The sequence below is a fragment of the Neoarius graeffei genome, chromosome 8, assembly GCF_027579695.1.
Source record: "Neoarius graeffei isolate fNeoGra1 chromosome 8, fNeoGra1.pri, whole genome shotgun sequence".
Taxonomy (NCBI): Eukaryota; Metazoa; Chordata; class Actinopteri; order Siluriformes; family Ariidae; genus Neoarius; species Neoarius graeffei.
The window spans coordinates 27,333,106-27,355,130 of NC_083576.1; the positions used below are offsets into that span (position 1 = coordinate 27,333,106).

Sequence of the window (22,025 nt, forward strand, 5' to 3'; positions counted from 1 at the left end):
AAAGGGGACTGGAGAGTGTGCTCAAATTGTAAGGGAATCACACTTCTCAGCCTCCCAGGGAAGGTTTACTCCATGGTACTGGAGAGGAGAATTCGGCCAATAGTCGAACCTCGGATCCAGGAGGAACAATGCGGTTTTCGTCCTGGTCGCGGAACGCTGGACCAGCTCTATACCCTTCAGAGGGTGCTCGAGGGTTCATGGGAGTTTGCCCAACCAGTCCACATGTGCTTTGTGGATCTGGAGAAGGCATTCGACTGTGTCCCACATGGTATTCTGTGGGGGGTGCTTCGGGAGTATGGGGTTCGGGGCTCTTTGCTAAGGGCTGTCTGGTCCCTATACGAACGGAGCAGGAGTCTGGTTCACATTGCCGGCAGTAAGTCAGACCTGTTCCCAGTGCATGTTGGACTCCGGCAGGGCTGCCCTTTGTCACCGGTTCTGTTCATGATTTTTATGGACAGAATTTCTAGGCACGGCCAGGGGCCGGAAGGAATCCTGTTTGGGAACCACAGGATTTTATCTCTGCTTTTTTGCTTTTTGTTGGCTTCTTCAAACCAGGACCTTCAGCATGCATTGGGGCGGTTTGCAGTCGAGTGTGAAGCGGCTAGGATGAGAATCAGCACTTCCAAGTCCGAGGCCATGGTTCTCAATTGGAAAAGGGTGGCTTGCTCTCTCCAGGTTGGTGGAGAAGTCCTGCCTCAAGTGGAGGAGTTTAAGTATCTCGGGATCTTGTTCACGAGTGAGGGAAGGATGGAGCGTGAGATCGACAGGCGGATCGGTGCGGCCTCCGCAGTGATGCGGTCGCTTTACCGGTCCGTTGCGGTGAAGGAGCTGAGCCAAAAGGCGAAGCTCTCGATTTACCGGTCGATCTACGTTCCGACTCTCGCCTATGGTCATGAGCTTTGGGTTATGACCGAAAGAACAAGATCGCGGATACAAGCGGCCGAAATGAGTTTCCTTCGCAGGGTGGCTGGGCGCTCCCTTAGAGAGGGTGAGAAGCACAGTCACTCGGGAGGAGCTCTGAGTAGAGCCGCTGCTCCTCCACATCGAGAGGAATCAGCTGAGGTGGCTCGGGCATCTCTTTCGGATGCCTCCTGGACGCCTCCCTGGGGAGGTGTTCCAGGCATGTCCCCCTGGGAGGAGGCCCCTGGGGAAGACCCAGGACACACTGGAGGGACCATGTCTCTCGGCTGGCCTGGGAACGCCTCAGTGTTCTTCCCGAGGAGCTGGCCGAGGTGTCTGGGGAAAGGGAAGTTTGGGCTTCCATGCTCAGACTGCTGCCTCTGCGACCCGGCCCCAGATAAGCGGACGAAGACGAGACGAGGTGTTATAACTTGTGCAACATGCATGTACATGCATGCATTTTCACTGATAAAACGTAAAAGGCTAATTAAATAATCAGATGAACTGAGACAATCACATTTCTGAAGCAATTTAAATAATTTTATACTGGTAACCTAAACACACCAGTACAAGTTACATGTATTAATCTAAATACAGGTAAACAAAGTGTTTTGGGTTTTTTATCCAAATGAGTCAGAGCTTACCTGTCTGTGTTCTCACTTCTTGAAGGCTGATCTTGTGGCTGATTTTGTTTTGAAACCATCTGACTTTCAGTTGTTTGTTCAGTTCTCCATTCATTCACTTCTTCCATGTAAGGGCGAGATGGCAGCAATATCCAGTTTAGAAATAAGACGGCTGCTCCACTCATTCACTGTTTTCTTCATACTGTGCATTCCTTCATTACTGCTCGGCTCAGGCAATTACTAAAACCCCGGGACGGAACGGGACGTCACCGGTTTTAGCAACAACCCTCAGCTGACTCTGGGAGGACTGGTGCAACTGAACTCACTTTCCTTATATAAAAAATAAATACTTGTTTTCTTAATTGCACCTTTTTTCAATACAGGCTTATAGCCAACGCTCCTCAACAGATCAGAGGTCTCGTACGAGTCTTCAATAAAATGTGCAGAGCAGAGGAGCAACCACTTCATAGGCGCCCAATGTGCCTGTGAGCAACTCGCAAACCGTGTCCAAATCTTTGCAGTTTGAACATTCTTGGGCCATGAATGCAACGTAAATCCACCTTCTGTCATGTTGCTGCACCTGCCAGCAACACATCTATGTGGCATGGTGATAAATTAGTTCAAAATGGAGGATCGGAGTTGCAGTCAGCTCTGTGTTTTAGTATAGCGGAAATGGCGATGAAACCGATAGACTTCCTGCTGTGACGTTACGGACGTCAAGGTCGTTCACTCGGACCACTACCTATATAAGTCACTTTAATTGTAAAAATTACTATATTAGATTTATTGTTAACGCTTAAAACTATTCCTGTGCCATTCTTGAGGTCTCAAGGCATTTATAAACGAAAGTGAGGCCATGGTTCTGCGTACTTGCTTGAGTGTACATGTGATAAATAAAGGCTTCTTGTTCTTATTTATTTCCCCTGATTTTTCACCCCAATTTAGTCATGGCCAATTCTTACACGCTGGCCAGCTCTCCTGCATCACATGACTGCTAGCAACCAGAGAGGGCGAGCCAACTGCATTCTTCTTCTTCTTATTATTATTATTATTAACAACACTTTTTAAACCGCTCCTTCAGGGGTGGAGTCACACACTACACTATCCCCCCACCTCTTCATGCATGAGCTCCCAGACTACTTCAAGCCTGATAATTTGCAAAGCAAACTTGTAATAAGTTTTTCTACAGTTTATAAACGTGTGTTAAAATGGTAGGTAATTCGTTCAAGAGCATGTCACTATTGTACCATGCTCAGATCTCTGTTTTGCTTCTTACAGTGAGCAGTGATGACTCTGCTGATTCAGACTTCAAACGGTCTGGTTCTGGGAGTGAGTCAGCACTGAGTGAGGAAGTGAGTGAAGATGAGGAGGAGGAGGAGGACAAGAGCAACAAGCGGAGAACACGGTGAGGGTGGATTCCGAGCTCAACTATGTAGGCTAAATCTGCTCCAACAGTTAAGCTGCTTTTCTGAGCTAAATCCTTAGCTCTGGTTATTTTATTTAAAATTCCCTTGAGTCTTGGCTGACAGATTTGATCTATTTATCTTTGTAACCATTTTTGTAAAGCGTCCTTGGCTCGAAAAAAAAAGAGCCCTGCCATATAAATTCTTTTCTCTTTATTTTCCGTCTGATGCTAAACCTGATGAATGCACTCCCGTAGATCATCCAAAAAAGCTGAGAAAGATGGCGAAAGGAGTTACCAGAAAGAGAAGAAGAAAAAGCGGCGGCGGATTAAGGTTCAAGACGATTCCTCCAGCAATAAGGTACTGTCCATGTGACTGCTGGCGAACAGAGCTGTGTGTTTTATCTACATGCTTGAGTGTGGCTGATGGTTGCTTTTGTTTTTGCAGAGTGCTGAGGAAGGGGAAGAGGAAGGCGGAGAAGGGGATGAAAAGGGCACACCAAAGGGCCGCAAGAAGATCCGTAAGATCCTGAAAGATGACAAGCTGCGCTCTGAGACCCAGAATGCTTTGAAAGAGGAAGAAGAGAGACGTAAACGAATAGCTGAAAAAGAGCGGCTGAGGGAAAAACTACGAGAGGTGAATACACTGGAAGCGCAGGGACAGGCAGTAGTAGCTCAGCAGTTAAGGTTTTTGAATATGGTTGAGTTCAAATGTCACCACCAAGTTTCTTAAAGGAGAACTGAAGTCATTTTTAAACTTGCTTTATTTCTTAACGTGGTATTCAGTTACATTTTCGGTTTTAGTAACCTTATATTGTGACTCGTATTGGCAACTATTGCAGTTAAATATTATACTTATCGGCCTTTTCAGTTTTTAGCCATGTTGAATTTAGTTCGTTTGGTCCATGGCAGGCGTCACTTATCCGCACGATCTTCACGAGACTTGTGCAAAGCTTCAAAATGTGAAGTGTCAGCCAGGTGTCAGTGCTGCCATTTTGAAAACTGTTTTCCAAACAAAATATTGCACAAAAATGAGTTTAAATGACTATTACTGCCTACTTTTTTCAGACTTTCCTGATTGCTATCAAAACAATCACAACTTCCGGCTTGATTACGTCAGCATTCAAAAGAGAGCGTGCGCGTCTTTTGACAATGTTGGCAGATGTTGGTCACTTTGATTTCCGCTGTACGTTTTACTTCCATCCTACGATGTCTTGCACAGGTCTCGACAAATCTCGTTTACAGCCATTGCTTTGACATATGGGCTGATATATTACAGCATGTTTCAAACACTCAACTTGCTATAGCAGTGACAAAATAGCTATCAAAAATGCATTCCTATATTTAATAAAATGAGAAAAATAGAATTTTGATGATAAAAATTTGCCTTCAGTTCTCCTTTAACCCTGGAGCCATCAGTTGTAGTTGTATTGGGTAAAAAAAGCACGTATATGGCATACAATTTTCCAATTAGGGTTGTTTTTTTTTAATTAGCTTTCTGGGGAACCTGATCAGGCATCCAAGTTCAAATATAATTTAATTTGATTATGCCTTGGGGCATTTGGTTGCCACATTGTGAGTAAAAAGGCAGTCAAGGGGTTCAGCAAATTCATAATGGAGCTTTTGCTTGTTTAGACAATCGTGGTGGAGGAATCGTCGCAGATCACCTGTCCCATTACTACAAAACTGGTGCTGGATGAGGATGAAGAGACCAAAGAGCCACTTGTCCAAGTCCACAGAAACATGGTGACCAAGCTGAAGCCCCACCAAGTGGATGGTGAGTCAGGATGAATTTTCCCCTGTCTGCTGGCCCTTTGTAAATGTGTACAAACGCAACTGACTGATTTGACGTCATCAAAATCAGCATTTCCTTTGATTTCTCCCCCCTCCCAGAAAAAAAGCTCATCAGGCCATAAAGCTCATGAGTTATTGCCGTGGCGTCTGTCGTCCCCAATTCAGTTAAATCGTATCTCCTCTGTCAGTTCTCCACGGATTTCTGTTCCGATTGTTTTATTGGAAAGAACTCATCACTCCACACAAAACTTGGTTGTTGTTTTGTCAGATTTTTTGCTCGCGAGTTAGTAATGAGGCCAAATTAACAAATTTTCCAGGCCTCTCACTAGAATTTTATGTCCTCTCTCATTTCTCATCTGATTCCAGTTCTGATCGATGTTTTGGGTGGATCTTCCCATGAGGAACAAAACTTGGTTGGTTGTGGATTTTCTTGTCAATTTTCAGTTAAATCGTGTCTCCTCCCTCAATTCTCAATGGATTTCAGTTCTGATTTGTTTTATTTTTTAAGAACTAGTCCCTTTGCACAAAACTTGGTCATGTTGTACTGTCAAATTTTTTGCTAATGAACTGCTAATTAGGTCACCTTAACGAGTTTTCGGACTTTTCACTAGAATTGTATCTCCTCTCTCATTTCTCATCCGATTTCAGTTCTGATTGCTGTTTTGGGTTGATCTTCCCATGAGGAACAAAACATGGCTGTTTGTTGATTTTCTTGTTGTAAACTATTTGTTTACAACTTTTTCAGTTAAATTTTGTCTCCTCCCTCTGTTCTCAATGGATTTCTATTCTGATTGTTTTCTTTGAAAGAACTAGTCATTCTGCACAAAATTTGGTCACTGTAATTTTTTTGTGAACAAATTAGTAATTAGGTCAACTTAAATTTTCCTTGGACTAGAATTGTATCTCCTCTCATCATGCAAATTCAGTTCTGATTGATGTTTTGAGTAGATCTTCCCTTGGGGAACAAAATTTCATCCTTTTTGTTTTTTCCTGTTGTAAACATTTTGTCGTGGAGGTTGGTCCCCTCTCACATTGTCACATTTCAGTTCTATTTATTTTGGTAGTCATGGTTGTTTTGATGATAGGCCAGATGAGCTACTACATCCTTGACATTCTGGTCAAAAAGGTTTCCAGTGCATTGAATATGAATCAAAAACAGAGCTGCCTAACTAATGCAGATGCAAAATGAAGTGGTACAGAACTTTCAACCATTCTGTAGTATTTACTCTGTCAGAATTGTATTTATTTTTTATGAATATTGACAGAACCTCTGTGTGGTGTGCATGAGCGTGGTGATTTTAATTTTGTTCTGTATCTGTCCTGCAGGTGTGCAGTTTATTTGGGATTGCTGTTGTGAGTCTGTGAAAAAGACTCAGAAGTCAGCTGGCTCTGGCTGTATCCTTGCACACTGCATGGGTCTGGGCAAAACCCTTCAGGTAAAGAAATGTGGACTGATCATGTTTCCTTCTTCAACATGTTCATTCGGGAATGTAGGGTGTTTCCTTTAAAGTGCTCGTCTTACGAAAATGACATCACCCCTGGAAATTATACCTTATAAAATTAGACATGTTAAATAGTTTACTATTTAAATTGTATTTTAATACAATTGGGAGCATGTTCTATTTAGCTGGTAAAGTTTGGCTCTTTTGAGCTAAATTACATGAATGCGTTCCTGGTAAGTTATTGTTAATTCAAAGGAAGTGATGTCATGTGCAACGCTTGAAAGTTTGTGGCATTTCTGGCTTCGTCTGCTTTGCGAAGTGGAGCACATTTTTAACTAGATATTCTTTCTTCCAAAACAAAACCAAACCGTGCCTCCTAAGCTGTTCAAATGTAGCCGATTTATTTTTGTTGAAAAAAAAAAAAAGCGGAATTTTGATCCATTTTAGCCCAAAGTCGGCAGGACGCTGACGGAATGAATGGGTTCAATTTGTACAGGCAGGATGGTTTGGTGTCTGTGCCATACATTTAAAAAAAGATTAAATTTGTGAGGCAAATTCATATAGAAAGTTTTGAGTGACGTCTGGTGCGCGGAGCAGTTCCTATGATCTGGAAACGAAAGTCAGACGCGCCATCCCAAAGAGCTCACTGCACAGTAAATATCAAGCTTGTGTTAGGCACTTGCTTTCACTTTCAGCACTGGAGCCAGCAGCAGCGGCTGACGTGTTGCGCCATGTGCATTGTGTGCAGCGAGCGTGCAGCAGCCAGGAATTTTGTTTGGGTTAACTTCCAAAATTAAGTTGCTCACAAAACTACAACCTTTTCTGGTTCTAACAGGACCAATTAGGACCATGGAGACTCTTTCTATTTTGTGATGTGTCGGGTGGGGTGGGGAGTCGGCGCGCAATTACTGTTGTTGATTTTTATGAAAATTACAGTATCTCTGCAACTGTAAAAGATTTTTATAACTCCAGTCTCTCATTCAGTTACTTTTTCAACTCTCACTCCAGACTCTACAAGACAGCCATTGTCATCAAGTCTCTTTCCTCTAATTTAGTGTGACAACTGCCTAACTCTCTGAAATCGGATAAGAAAGCTCTGCGGTATTTTACGTAAAGTAAAAGAAAAGGAAATACAAGTCAATCAGAGCAACTGGGTGAATACATTTAAAACTGTGGTTGATTCTCCAATAACTGTTTCAGCATGTACATATACAGGCTTTATTTGTGCTATTTTTTTTTTATTTCCTTGATTTAATCTGACTTCAAATTCATTGCATTCCTATGAATGTAATGGATCTGGTGTGCCTAAAGGCCCAGTTTAACAATACCGATAACTATAAATAAATCAGTCCCCCTGCAGTTTATGTGGCTGGTGGTCACACCAGACCAATAACGATAGCTATAGTCCAGGCCTGGGTTTATCAGTATCAGTGTGATTGCTTCTGGAGTGACCCCCCCCCCCAATTCTTTTTGCATCAATGGAGGAGAAGTTGATTATAGAAGTGTCAAAGAATTCCATGCTTTATGGCAAAAAGCATAAGCTGTACAAAGATGCAGACGACAAGGAAGATGTATGGAAGATCACTGGCAACAGAGTGGGTATGACTAGTAAGTGTGTGTGCGCGCGTGGGGCTGTGCAAGATTAAAACAAAGATTTTGGAGTGTGCAGCCATACACACACTTCGCCACATGTAGATCACGTTTAAAAAAAAAAAAACATTTTCCAACGCGAGGTCTTGTGTCTGATATTTTCCCATGTGCCTGCTGCCAAATATTATCTTTTTTTTTTTTTTTTTTAATTACCTAAATTAAATGAAACCTAAAACTTGTCACCTTACACCTGAGTTAGCATTTCACAAAAGAATATTCACATGGGTAACGGCATGATGATCACTTTCACTCTTTGTTTCAGTTGGGTTCTCTTTTGTGGTGGGAACGCCCACCGTAAACAGGATAAAATGTGTCATAGTTTAGGCAACTTGTCTGTGTTAAAAGTATAGTCATAGTTACACTTTTATAGGTATTGGTGTTGTGGGACCAGGGCATAAAACAGCCCTCAATATTCCATGCTATAGGCACCTAAAATAAAATTATAAAAATAATATAATTATTATGACACTTTTGTACTGTCCCCTTGTAGCTTTTGTTGTCTTTTTCAAAAGAATTAGTATCAAGAAAATGCCATTGCAGGGAATGATGGTCAGTGTGGACACAAAAGAAGGCAGGGACGCATATGACGTCACACATGCAGTGCCGTTGACCTATAAATCACTGCAATCTAATGGCTTTTAGTGATATTTTTTTAAAACAGAATTTAGACGCAAAAAAGTTATTTTTTGAGTCAGTTTTTATGTATTTATTCATTCATTCATTCATTCATTCATTCGTGAACTCTACAACCTATTTGAGCATATCTCACACAGACAACCTGGGGTTTTATGATGTCATTTTCGTAAGATTAGCACTTTAATGTGTAAATTGGCTCTTGAAACCAGTGCCATTATATCATGTATCAAAATGAAAGGAAAAGCGCTTTTATTGTCAGAATGGTAATAAAGATTCTGAATAACTTTTATTTTAGGCATTGACTGTTAGTCATTGATCTGGGTTCACAACGAGAAAGGAAATGCACATGGCTCAGTGCACACAATTCACCAGCACTTTGTACTTGTTTTAGTGGCCGTGTTCACTGATGCTGTGCTCTATGTGCCCAGATTGGCCAATTAAATATACTGCTGAACTGGCGATGAATGAGTTTGTTCCATCATTGATGTCTGTACTGTGGTCATGTGTTTAACTGTCACTGGGCACAGACCTACCAGCTATTCAACCGCATAACTTTCCCACCACTCTTGCCCCATAACCTAGTTTATGGTTTTTGCACAAACTTGTCTCAAAGGGAAGCATCGCTCTGAGGGGAAAGTCCCCTAGGTTAGATGCCAGCTGTCATATGTAGGCAGTAGGTTCTGTTCTACATCTGTCAGCAAGAATCCAGTATAAGAAAATTAATAGAAAACTGTTCCCTTCCTCTCTGTTCATTAGCTCATCCGGCTGACAGGTGTTGAGTTTATGCCATCATGTGTTGTCCATCGTCCGTATTTCATGGAAATTGCTTCTTCTCTCTCAATTCTTCACTTTTTTTTTTAATTCTTTTTGGCAGGAAGGTAGGTCTGCCTGGCATGCATATAGCTTCTGCCCAAATTTGCGTAATTGCAATTAATGTTGAAGTTATGGAGTAATTAATCCCTAATGATCAGTTTACACACACATTGCTTCTTCTCCCTCAATTCTTCACTAATTTTGATTCTTTCTGGCATGAAGGTAGGGGTACCTAGGGTGCATATAACTTCTACCCAGATTTGCTTAATTACAATTATTAATGAAGTTATGGACTAATTAAGCCTTAATGACCAGTTCAACAAAAATCGCTGCTTCTTGCCTCTCTGTTTTGGACTCTTTCTGGCAAATAGGTAGGTATTTCTAGGGTGTAATATATAACTTTGCTTGTATATACCTCATATAGTGTATGTAACTTGCAACATTTATTGCGCAAGGTGGCCCACTTTAGATCGTTCCTTCTGGACTAGATGGGGCTGGAGTGAGGTACGCCATCATTGACAGTTTTGTTGAAAGATTGTTGCACAAAGCATGTGGCACATTTATTGGAATAAGTCATTCGTAATGCGTTCTGAACTTAAACTGGAACAACCAAGAAAAATGATGCGAGGAAGTGCAGAAGATGGGAACACTGTTTAACTGATTTGCATAATGTCTGTTGTCTCAGTCCTCGGGTGTTGGATCAAGTGACTCATCATCCGCACCTTTACGAAAGTTGCTTCCAAAAACATTTCAAAAATTATTTCACCAGGAAGTGTGTGGGGTTATTTATTTATTTATTTAATTTATTTATTTGTTCTTACAAAGCAGTTCAGTATTTGTTTGTAACTACAAACATTTGGTGTAGTCACTCTTTAAACTATTGTGTGTCTGCAGTCAAATCCACGGTAAAAACAGCATGCGCACAAAAAAAAAATTAATGTCTAATTTATTTGGTGTTCATCCAAACAGTGATCTGCTTTGTTGGCATTAATACTGGTATCTTCATATAGAGACAGAACGTCAACAGAAGCCAGATTTAAAGGCTACCTTTAAATTTCCCCCCAGACCTCTGTTATTCCTGAACAACTACTATTGGGGGTTAAAGGTCAGAATTTCAAGATGCACAATAGACAGCTGTATATGTTAAAAGCAAATTAAATTATTTAGTTCAAGTATCAGGAATTATTTGCAAATTAGGTACAAATAAATGAGTATTGTTTGGTGTTGTGAGCAACATTAGTGTTTCAGCTGTTCTTTTGTTGTCCTGCAGGTGGTGACGTTTCTCCACACTGTGCTTCTGTGTGAGAAACTTGACTTTTCAACAGCTTTGGTGGTGTGTCCCCTTAACACCGTCCTCAACTGGCTAAATGAGTTTGAGAAGTGGCAAGAGGGCTTGAAAGACGAGGAAAGCTTAGAGGTAGAGTTTTGTTATTGTGTCATGCACTGACCTTCCTGTTATTTCTCATTTCTGGGATAATGCAATCCTGTTTGATCTCACAGTGGACTGCGTACACTCTTAGAGCTGTTTAAATAGTATAGGATGTGAACTCAGTAGACCTTTGTTATAGACAATTACACCATTGTTTCCATTCAAACGTTTCCATAAAATCAACAAAAGAAAATGCAAATAATTGTTTCCATTTACTAAATCGATGCCAAAATCCTGAAGATGATGTGTAAATAATTAGGGAGAAAAGACTGTATGGAAAGAAAAAAGTGCCAAACTGGCAGCCTGATGGAGAGATTTAACGTTTGTTGTTCATTCATTCATCTTCTGAAGCCCTTTATTTCAGTCAGAGGGGTTGGTTATGTGCCTTGCTCAAGGACCCTTCAGCCATTCCTGCTGTCTCTAACCAATAGGCCATGTCATGGCAAATTATTATACATACAGGACAGTGGGTGGTAAAAGAGAGCAACTGGACTTGCTTGAAGATTCTTGAAGACGTTTCACCTCTCATCCGAAAGGCTTCTTCAGTTCTGTCTGACTGGTAGGGAGCATCAGGTATTTATCCTCTCATGGATGAAAAGCTCATCTAAGGTGTCATTGAGTCATCCTGTTGGTGTGGGTCACTGGGGGCTGGTTGTGAACGGCCTTGAGAGTTGTTAGGATGATCCCGTTAGGGTGATCAATGGAATGCTGATTCTCTCTGTCCTCCTGTGAGTCACTGAAAACAGCTGGGTTTTGGTGTGCATTCAGTTGTCTGGGAAGTGTGCCAAGGACTGCATTGTAGGTGACTGATAAATTATGTCTTAGACCCCCACCTCTGTTCAGTAATGGCCGTTCCAGGTTGACAAAAATGGCTTCTTTAACTCCTCGCTCATACCAATGATCCTCTCTGGCAATGCGTACGTTGCAATCCTGAAATGAGTGTCCTTTGTTGTTAAGATGAAGGTAGACAGCAGAGTCCTGGCCTGAGGAACTGGCTCTCCTGTGCTGAGCCATGTGCCTGTGAAGAGGTTGTTTTGTCTCCCCAATATATAAGTCTGTGCATTCTTCACTGCACTGAATGGCATACACTACGTTGTGCTGTTTGTGTCTGGGTATTCTGTCCTTAGGGTGGACCAGTTTCTGCTTCAGGGTGTTACTGGGTCTGAAATGTACCGGAATATTGTGATCCTCCTGAGTTTCTCAGATAGACCAGAAATGTCTATCCCAGATAAGACGTCTTCCCAGACAACTGAATGCACACCAAAACCCAGCTGTTTTCATTGACTCACAGGAGGACAGAGAGAATCAGCATTCCATTGATCACCCTGACGGGCAATCCATTGATCATCCTAACAACTCTCAAGGCCGTTCACAACCAGCCCCCAGTGACCCACACCAACAGGATGACTCAATGACACCTTAGATGAGCTTTTCATCCATGAGAGGATAAATACCTGATGCTCCCTACCAGTCAGACAGAACTGAAGAAGCCTTTCGGATGAGAGGTGAAACGTCTTCAAGAATCTTCAAGCAAGTCCAGTTGCTCTCTCTTTTACCACCCACAGTTTACCATGACCTGGATGACTGAGAATCTTCAGACATACATACAGGACACTTCTTCAGTGGAACAAAAACATGTATTCTGTTCCCTTCTAGTGGGTTTCATTCATTTGGTTTGATAGCATGCAATATTTTTATCATATCGCTTATCGTATGCGTGTTGTCACTCTACCCAATGGAGAATGAGCATTGAAATACGGTTTATGATATTGCATGGTTGTGAAGACGTCGGAGACATAAAACGTCCGCGCTAGCAAGTTGATCGTGACAATTTGTAAATAGACATGGCCACCAGGTTTGCTTCATTAAATACGGAACATTTTGAGAGAATTTTGAAAGCGAAAGACACGTTGAACACCTGAAAGGAACGTGTGTATTATAATATTGACTGGCTTTTTTTCGTGGTATATCACAGTCAATATTATTTAAATATTAACTAAAATATCATACCAAAATAAAGTTGGACTTGTTAGCTGTGCACCTGTGCTTGTGCTTCCTGTGTGTGTGTATCGTGGAGGAGTACAAATACCTGGGTGTTCACCTCAACAACAAACTGGACTAACAACACAGATGTCCTGTACAAGAAGGGCCAAAGTCGTCTCCACCTCTTGAAGACTGAGGTCTTTTGGTGTGTGCAGGACACTGCTTAGGACTTTTTATGACTCTGTGGTAGCATCAGCGATTTTCTACGCTGTGGTCTGCTGGGGCTGTGGAAGTTCAGAGAGGGACAGGAAGAAACTTAATAAACTGGTCAGAAGGGCTGGCTCAGTCTTGGACTATCCTCTGGACTCCATTGAGGTGGTGGGTGAAAAGGAGGATGTTAGCCAAGCTGACCTCAATCATGGATAACCCCTCTCACCCCCTACATGAGGCTGTGGGGACTTTAAGCAGCTCTTTTAGTAGTAGACTGCTACACCCACGGTGTAAGGAGGAGAGGTACCGCAGGTCATTCATACCTACTGCTGTCAGACTGTATAACATCCAAAACTTGTAACGTAGCACCAGTAACCTGTTTGTCGTTATATTTGCACTACTTCACTACTACCTCTGCCATTAAACTATTTTTATGCATACACATTTTATATATACACACGTGTGTGTGTGTGTGTGTGTGTATATAGTGTGTGTGTGTATATATACACAGTGGGGCAAAAAAGTATTTAGTCAGCCACCAATTGTGCAAGTTCTCCCACTTAAAAAGATGAGAGAGGCCTGTAATTTTCATCATGGGTACACTTGAACTATGAGAGACAGAATGGGGGGAAAGAATCCAGGAAATCACATTGTAGGATTTTTAATGAATTAATTAGTAAATTTTTCTGTAAAATAAGTATTTGGTCACCTACAAACAAGCAAGATTTCTGGCTCTCACAGACCTGTAACAACTTCCTTAAGAGGCTCCTCTGTCCTCCACTCGTTACCTGTATTAATGGCACCTGTTTGAACTCGTTATCAGTATAAAAGACACCTGTCCACAACCTCAAACAGTCACACTCCAAACTCCACTATGGCCAAGACCAAAGAGCTGTCAAAGGACACCAGAAACAAAATTGTAGATCTGCACCAGGCTGGGAAGACTGAATCTGCAATAGGTAAGCAGCTTGGTGTGAAGAAATCAACTGTGGGAGCAGTTATTAGAAAATGGAAGACATGCAAAACCACTGATAATCTCCCTCGATCTGGGGCTCCACACCAGATCTCACCCCGTGGGGTCAAAATGATCACAAGAACAGTGAGCAAAAATCCCAGAACCACACGGGGGGACCAAGTGAATGACCTGCAGAGAGCTGGGACCAAAGTAACAAAGGCTACCATCAGTAACACACTACACCGCCAGGGACTCAAATCCTGCAGTGCCCCCTGCTTAAGCCAGTACATGTCCAGGCCCGTCTGAAGTTTGCTAGAGAGCATTTGGATGATCCAGAAGAGGATTGGGAGAATGTCATATGGTCAGATGAAACCAAAGTAGAACTTTTTGGTAAAAACTCAACTTGTCGTGTTTGGAGGAGAAAGAATTCTGAGTTGCATCCAAAGAACACCATGCCTACTGTGAAGCATGGGGGTGGAAACATCATGCTTTGGGGCTGTTTTTCTGCAAAGGGACCAGGACGACTGATCCGTGTAAAGGAAAGAATGAATGGGGCCATGTATCGTGAGATTTTGAGTGAAAACCTCCTTCCATCAGCAAGAGCATTGAAGATGAAACGTGGCTGGGTCTTTCAGCATGACAATGATCCTAAACACACCGCCCGGGCAACAAAGGAGTGGTTTCGTAAGAAGCATTTCAAGGCCCTGGAGTGGCCTAGCCAGTCTCCAGATCTCAACCCCATAGAAAATCTTTGGAGGGAGTTGAAAGTCCGTGTTGCCCAGCAACAGCCCCAAAACATCACTGCTCTAGAGGAGATCAGCATGATGTTTCCACCCCCATGCTTCACAATAGTTATGGTGTTCTTTGGATGCAACTCAGCATTATTTCTCCTCCAAACACAAGTTGAGTTTTTACCAAAAAGTTCTACTTTGGTTTCATCTGACCATATGACATTCTCCCAGTCCTCTTCTGGATCATCCAAATGCTCTCTAGCAAACTTCAGACGGGCCTGGACATGTACTGGCTTAAGCAGGGGGACACGTCTGGCACTGCAGGATTTAAGTCCCTGGCGGCGTAGTGTGTTACTGATGGTAGCCTTTGTTACTTTGGTCCCAGCTCTCTGCAGGTCATTCACTAGGTCCCCCCGTGTGGTTCTGGGATTTTTGCTCACCGTTCTTGTGATCATTTTGACCCCACGGGGTGAGATCTTGCGTGGAGCCCCAGATCGAGGGAGATTATCAGTGGTCTTGTATGTCTTCCATTTTCTAATAATTGCTCTCACAGTTGATTTCTTCACACCAAGCTGCTTACCTATTGCAGATTCAGTCTTCCCAGCCTGGTGCAGATCTACAATTTTGTTTCTGGTGTCCTTTGACAGCTCTTTGGTCTTGGCCATAGTGGAGTTTGGAGTGTGACTGTTTGAGGTTGTGGACAGGTGTCTTTTATACTGATAACGAGTTCAAACAGGTGCCATTAATACAGGTAACGAGTGGAGGACAGAGGAGCCTCTTAAAGAAGTTGTTACAGGTCTGTGAGAGCCAGAAATCTTGCTTGTTTGTAGGTGACCAAATACTTATTTTACAGAAGAGTTTACCAATTAATTCATTAAAAATCCTACAATGTGATTTCCTAGATTCTTTCCCCCCCATTCTGTCTCTCATAGTTGAAGTGTACCTATGATGAAAATTACAGGCGCCTCTCATCTTTTTAAGTGGGAGAACTTGCACAATTGATGGCTGACTAAATACTTTTTTGCCCCACTGTGTGTGTGTGTGTGTGTATATATATATATATATATATATATATATATATATATTAGTGTGTGTACACAAAATATATATTATGTATGTGTGTATGCATACAGAGTCTACCTGTAATGTGCAATTTTTCCGAGCCTCTCAATAAGGCAATTTTTCTATACTTTTTCACGGTAGATAATGCAAATAGCCCTCTTTATTTAATCCTTCATTTATCTATTTTTTATTTCAGTTTTATTTGTTATCTGTTTGACATTTTCTTGCGACTGTAACATGTGAATTTTCCTGATGTGGGATGAATAAAGTGAATCTAATGTAATCTATCAGGTGACTGAGTTGGCCACAGTGAAAAGGCCTCAAGAGCGAGCATACGCCCTGCAGCGCTGGCATGAAGATGGTGGCATCATGATCATCGGTTACGAAATGTACCGCAACCTAACACAAGGCCGGAACATCAAGAGCAAAAAGCTTAAAGAGACATTCCAAAAGACCCTCGTCAACCCAGGTGAAGGCACTCAGCCATTACTTTTAATTCTCAACATGGTTCTTTCTGGACTTGTTTTCACGAAGGCATCATTGCAGGTTTTGTTCTGTACACTACATCTTCTCTGTGTGCATTTCTTTGCAAAAAAGGCAGATTCGTGTTGCATTCCCTTATTTTATTATTGTTTGATATTTATTTCGGTGGCATGGTGGTGTTGTGGATATTGTTGCTTCCTTCTGACAAGTTTCTGTGCATGTTCTCCATATGTCTGTATGGGTCTGCTTCTCCAGTTGTCTTCCAACTCCCAATGCCATGTGGATGGATGACTCTACGTTGCCCCCAGGCATGAATGAGAGTTTGTTTGAATGCGTGTGTCCACGGTGTCTGTAATGGACTGGTGTCCCATCCAGGATGTCTTCCTGCCTTGTGCTCAGTGTTCTAATGATTCCGGAGACACCATGTCCTTAACCAGGATACTGAAGATGGATGAATAATATTTATATATTTAATGTTTATTTTTGACACTAGACTTAGAAATTTACTTGACCTTGAACCCCAGATCACACTTGACCTTGAACCCCAGATCACCATCTTAGTAGGTGGATCAGCGATCTGCTCGCTAGATCCGCCCAAGTTAACAAACAGCTTCAGGGCTGTAAAAAAAAAAAAAGCAAAAGGGTGAATACACCCAATGACTGTGTTGAGGTTGCACAGCAGGTTTTGGGTGGCTTGTAACACGACTCGTCCACATCCTGCCCCATTTTTTTATTTTTTGCTTCAATGTCACATTGCAGGTCCAGACTTTGTTATTTGTGATGAGGGCCATGTGTTGAAGAATGAAGCCTCAGCCGTGTCCAAAGCCATGAATGCCATTAAGACCCGGCGAAGAGTGGTACTGACTGGAACTCCGCTTCAGAACAACCTGATTGAGTGTGAGTGACTGCTTTGTTATATTATTTAATTTATGATTAAAGTATGTTGCTTTAAGAACTACAGAATTGTTGAATGTGTATTTTTTCTTTCAGCACCTACAGATAGAAAGTCCTTGATAATTAAATGATCAGTGGTCAACCTCCAGCCCCAGCTGTAAGGGTTTTATTAGTCAACTAATGAATCCTAATTTTTGTCATTCCATCAGACCACTGCATGGTGAACTTTATCAAAGAAAACTTGCTGGGCTCTGTGAAAGAGTTTAGGAACCGTTTCATCAACCCCATCCAAAATGGCCAGTGCGCTGACTCCACGCTGGCTGATGTGCGTCTCATGAAGAAACGAGCACACATTCTCTATGAAATGCTGGCAGGATGTGTCCAAGTAAGCCCGTTGTTCTGACTTCACTCCTATGCTGTGTCTCAATTTGCATCCTTCTGCACTTATACAAGTGCGTTTATTTTTTAAGAGTTGAGCAAAAAAAGTAATTAATTAATAAGACTGCAGACGTTGGCAGGTGATGCGACAATTGTGGTCAAATGTTGCGACCGTCATTTTTGCCAAGTTCACAACTTGCTGATTGATTTGAGACAAAACTACTCTGTCGAAACTCATGCAATACACAAGTGTGTACAGTGTACTACCTGGAAGTGGACTAACAGAAGTATCCAGAATGAGATACAGCACTCCTTTTCTGTCCAGTCTTTGAATGAAGTTTGCAGATAAAAGCCAGATTCCTTAAGTGTAAAGAATTACTGTAGTTTTTCCTTCCTTTAGTCTGCTTTTTTTCCTGTAAAATGGTTTAAATAATTGAGAGCTATTCAGGGGCTGACAATTAGCTAGCTCATAAAACAAGTGCATGCTCCAGTGTGTTGCCCAGTTCCATGTTTTGGTTGCCCAGAAACATAATTAATTTTGCTTCGGAAAAAAAAAGGTAGGTAAATTAGTTGAGTTACTTATTGTGAGCTATTTAGCGAACTAAGTGCATTAATGCAGACTAAGGTGAGTATTCCCCGGAAGGCACAGACTGTGTTAACCATTGGTGAATATTTAACAATTCTTCCATGAAATCAAGTTGTACAGTGGGGCAAAAAAGTATTTAGTCAGTCACCAATTGTGCAAGCTCTCCCACTTAAAAAGATGAGAGAGGCCTGTAATTTTCATCATAGGTATACCTCAACTATGAGAGACAAAATGAGAAAAAAAAATCCAGAAAATCACATTGTCTGATTTTTAAAGAATTTATTTGCAAATTATGGTGGAAAATAAGTATTTGGTCAATAATAAAAGTTCATCTCAGTACTTTGTTATATATCCTTTGTTGGCAATGACAGAAGTCAAACGTTTTCTGTAAGTCTTCACAAGGTTTTCACACACTGTTGCTGGTATTTTGGCCCATTCCTCCATGCAGATCTCCTCTAGAGCAGTGATGTTTTGGGGCTGTCGCTGGGCAACACGGACTTTCAACTCCCTCCAAAGATTTTCGATGGGGTTGAGATCTGGAGACTGGCTAGGCCACTCCAGGACCTTGAAATGCTTCTTACGAAGCCACTCCTTCGTTGCCCAGGCGGTGTGTTTGGGATCATTGTCATGCTGAAAGACCCAGCCACATTTCATCTTCAATGCCCTTGCTGATGGAAGGAGGTTTTCACTCAAAATCTCACGATACATGGCCCCATTCATTCTTTCCTTTACACGGATCAGTCGTCCTGGTCCCTTTGCAGAAAAACAGCCCCAAAGCATGATGTTTCCACCCCCATGCTTCACACTAGGCATGGTGTTCTTTGGATGCAACTCAGCATTCTTTCTCCTCCAAACACGACAAGTTGAGTTTTTACCAAAAAGGTCTATTTTGGTTTCATCTGACTATATGACATTCTCCCAATCCTCCTCTGGATCATCCAAATGCTCTCTAGCAAACTTCAGACGGGCCTGGACATGTACTGGCTTAAGCAGGGGGCACTGCAGGATTTGAGTCCCTGGCGGTGTAGTGTGTTACTTATGGTAGCCTTTGTTACTTTTGTCCCAGCTCTCTGCAGGTCATTCACTAGGTCTCCCCGTGTGGTTCTGGGATTTTTGCTCACTGTTCTTGTGATCATTTTGACCCCACGGGGTGAGATTTTGCGTGGAGCCCCAGATCGAGGGAGATTATCAGTGGTCTTGTATGTCTTCCATTTTCTAATAATTGCTCCCACAGTTGATTTCTTCACACCAAGCTGCTTACCTATTGCAGATTCGGTCTTCCCAGCCTGGTGCAGGTCTACAATTTTGTTTCTGGTGTCCTTTGACAGCTCTTTGGTCTTGGCCATAGTGGAGTTTGGAGTGTGACTGTTTGAGGTTGTGGACAGGTGTCTTTTATACTGATAATGAGTTCAAACAGGTGCCATTAATACAGGTAACGAGTGGAGGACAGAGGAGCCTCTTAAAGAAGTTGTTATAGGTCTGTGAGAGCCAGAAATCTTGCTTGTTTGTAGGTGACCAAATACTTATTTTTACTGAGGAATTTACCAATTAATTCATTAAAAATCCTACAATGTGATTTCCTGGATTCTTTCCCCCCATTCTGTCTCTCATAGTTGAAGTGTACCTATGATGAAAATTACAGGCCTCTCACATCTTTTTAAGTGGGAGAAGTTGCACAATTGGTGGCTGACTAAATACTTTTTTGCCCCACTGTACATGAGCTGATGGCCAACTCAGTGCTATGTGCCTATAAGCCATGTACAACGAGATTGAGTGGAATAACTGTTTTATTATATCCACATTCACTGCATTTTTATTTTTTGCAAATTTGATAAAAACTTTATACAAAATGTCTGAAAATCACTTCTGCTTGACAAAACGACAGTAGCAATTTATGAAAAATACTATAATAATTCTTGAAAAATAAGATACATTCTTACCATCATACTTTTATTCCATATTTTGTTGCTTTTTTGGGGGGAGTTTGTTTTCAAGTTTTTATTTCCTCCTCGGTTGGTTGAGCAACACGCCGCCATTTTGGTTTTTCTCTACTTGCAGTATATGAGCTGATAACCTAGTTGTAGAGTAGCCAATCAGAGTGCGCGATTACTCATATCTAGTGAATGTTGGATATAATAAATTATATGTATATTCCCTCCCCAATTTGGTCACCTGCCAAATCCCACCCATAACCATGATCTCCCCGTGGCTGCCAACTGCAAGTTTTCAAACTGCCGCATGTGCTGCATCACAGGGCGGTGTCTGACACTTGGAGAAAAGTGTTATGTCCTTTTTCGCATACTTGACACCCACGTCATACAAATGCCCATGAATGGCTAGTGTCCCCATGATTAACAGGAGAGAGATTAATCAGGGTACCCGCGGAGTCTTAAAAGTATTAAAAAAGTATTGAATTTAATTTTCCAGAATTAAGGCCTTAAAAGTATTAAATTTCATCTTGAAAGTCTTAATTTTTTCCACGGAGGTCTTAATTTTCCAAAGAAAGTCTAACGCGTAACCTAGATTAAATTCTCTGTGATGAAAATGAAGCAAAATCTAAAATGTTTTGCGCTGCCCTGGCGTTCACACACAAACAGCGGGAAATTCACGTCGTGCCGTAAAGGGTTCACACGAAACGAGAGCAGCAGGCGCATAGAGCAGAGAGGGTGAGGGGGAGAGAGCATGGGGAAGTGCAGATTCAACCCGAAGTGGCTGCTCGACCCTAAATACGCCTGGGTTAAGGGGGTTCCAAATAATGACCGTGAGGCATTATGCACTTTGTGTAAAAAAAACCTTTCAACTAGGGACAATGGGGCTTACAGCTCTGGATTCTCACATGAAAAGTGGTAAACATATTTCATTTGCATCCACAATTCAGAAGCAGGCGTTTGTGTAGTGACCACTTTGTTGGAGGTAAGACGAATAAAATTAGCCAGAAAAGGCATTACATTGCTGTTAACATTCTGTGGGGGCGAGTGTGTGACCAAATAGGCTAAAATAACCCATTGTAACCTCTTTGTTCTTCTGTAGTAGCTATTCGCTAACGACATTAGCTAGCGTTGTGTTCCTTTGCTGTTAGTAGACTGTAGGACAGATCAGAGGCAGTGTCCTACAAACAGCGCTTAATTTGAGGGGAGCAAGCCGGAGCGCGCTCCGGAACCTCGGGCGTTGGCTCCGGCAGCTATTTACACTGGATCCGGTGATCCGACCCCTCTTTTGACTATGTAACAAAAAAAAAAACCCAAATAATTAAATTAAAAAATGCAAGTTTATTTAGTGTTAATGTCTGATTTTGATATCTGTCTTGTTGGTGATTTCTCTCATGAAACGACATCCACAAAATATCTGCAGATGAACTTAATTTGCAGTGTTATTACAAAACATGCCCAGAAGCGCAGCGCCGCGCCCCCCTCCCCCCCTCTTTTTTTCCGCACCGGAGCCACTCATCCTCTGCGCTCCGGGACCTCCCACTTTACAAATTAAGCACTGCCTACAAATAAGTGTTCAAAACAATAGGAGCATGTATTTGTCTCTTAAATCCAGGCCGTTCCCTGTAATCTGTAACAACGGTTGGAGAAAGTAATGGCAAATAGTGAGCACACAAACCATAGAAGGGAAACTGTACACAGCGCCAGGGCAGTGTGATGGTATGTCTACTTTTAGATTGTGTTAGCTTATCAATGAACACACTCGTCACTCGACGAGTTTCACGTCTTTACGACGGATACTTAAATGTGTGTTAGGTATTATTGTTGCAGTCTAAGCAGTCATTGTAGCAGCTAGATGAGCGAGAACCGAAAGGGTCTGTGCCATAAACCGTTATTTCTGTACAGCGTTGCTAATGTGTCGTTATTGTTATTTCTCCCTCTGCTCACCCTGTAAATGCCCTACGTCGCTGGATAGCGAAGGTGTTTTCTGCATCTCGCTCCTTTTTCTTGTATGTTCTCCGTTTGTCGCCTTCCTCGCATTCAAACCAATTCGAGCCGAAGTCCGCTACATGTCCAAAATGGTGGTCGCGTTTACGAAGGTCATGTGACTGAAAAGGGTCTATAGC

At 42.0% G+C, this 22,025-nt stretch overlaps 1 protein-coding gene across 2 annotated transcripts in view; it reads left to right on the forward strand.

Moving 5' to 3' along the window:
• atrx (ATRX chromatin remodeler) overlaps positions 1–22,025 on the forward strand; it is a 117,295-nt gene that overhangs the window by 34,587 nt on the left and 60,683 nt on the right. For both annotated transcript variants that reach the window (XM_060927506.1, XM_060927507.1), the window contains exons 13-21: positions 2,802–2,928; positions 3,184–3,286; positions 3,374–3,562; positions 4,561–4,702; positions 6,046–6,155; positions 10,531–10,677; positions 15,922–16,099; positions 16,873–17,010; positions 17,217–17,392. In XM_060927506.1, the coding sequence (XP_060783489.1) occupies positions 2,802–2,928; positions 3,184–3,286; positions 3,374–3,562; positions 4,561–4,702; positions 6,046–6,155; positions 10,531–10,677; positions 15,922–16,099; positions 16,873–17,010; positions 17,217–17,392 (1,310 nt within the window). The remainder of the gene's footprint in view (positions 1–2,801; positions 2,929–3,183; positions 3,287–3,373; positions 3,563–4,560; positions 4,703–6,045; positions 6,156–10,530; positions 10,678–15,921; positions 16,100–16,872; positions 17,011–17,216; positions 17,393–22,025) is intronic.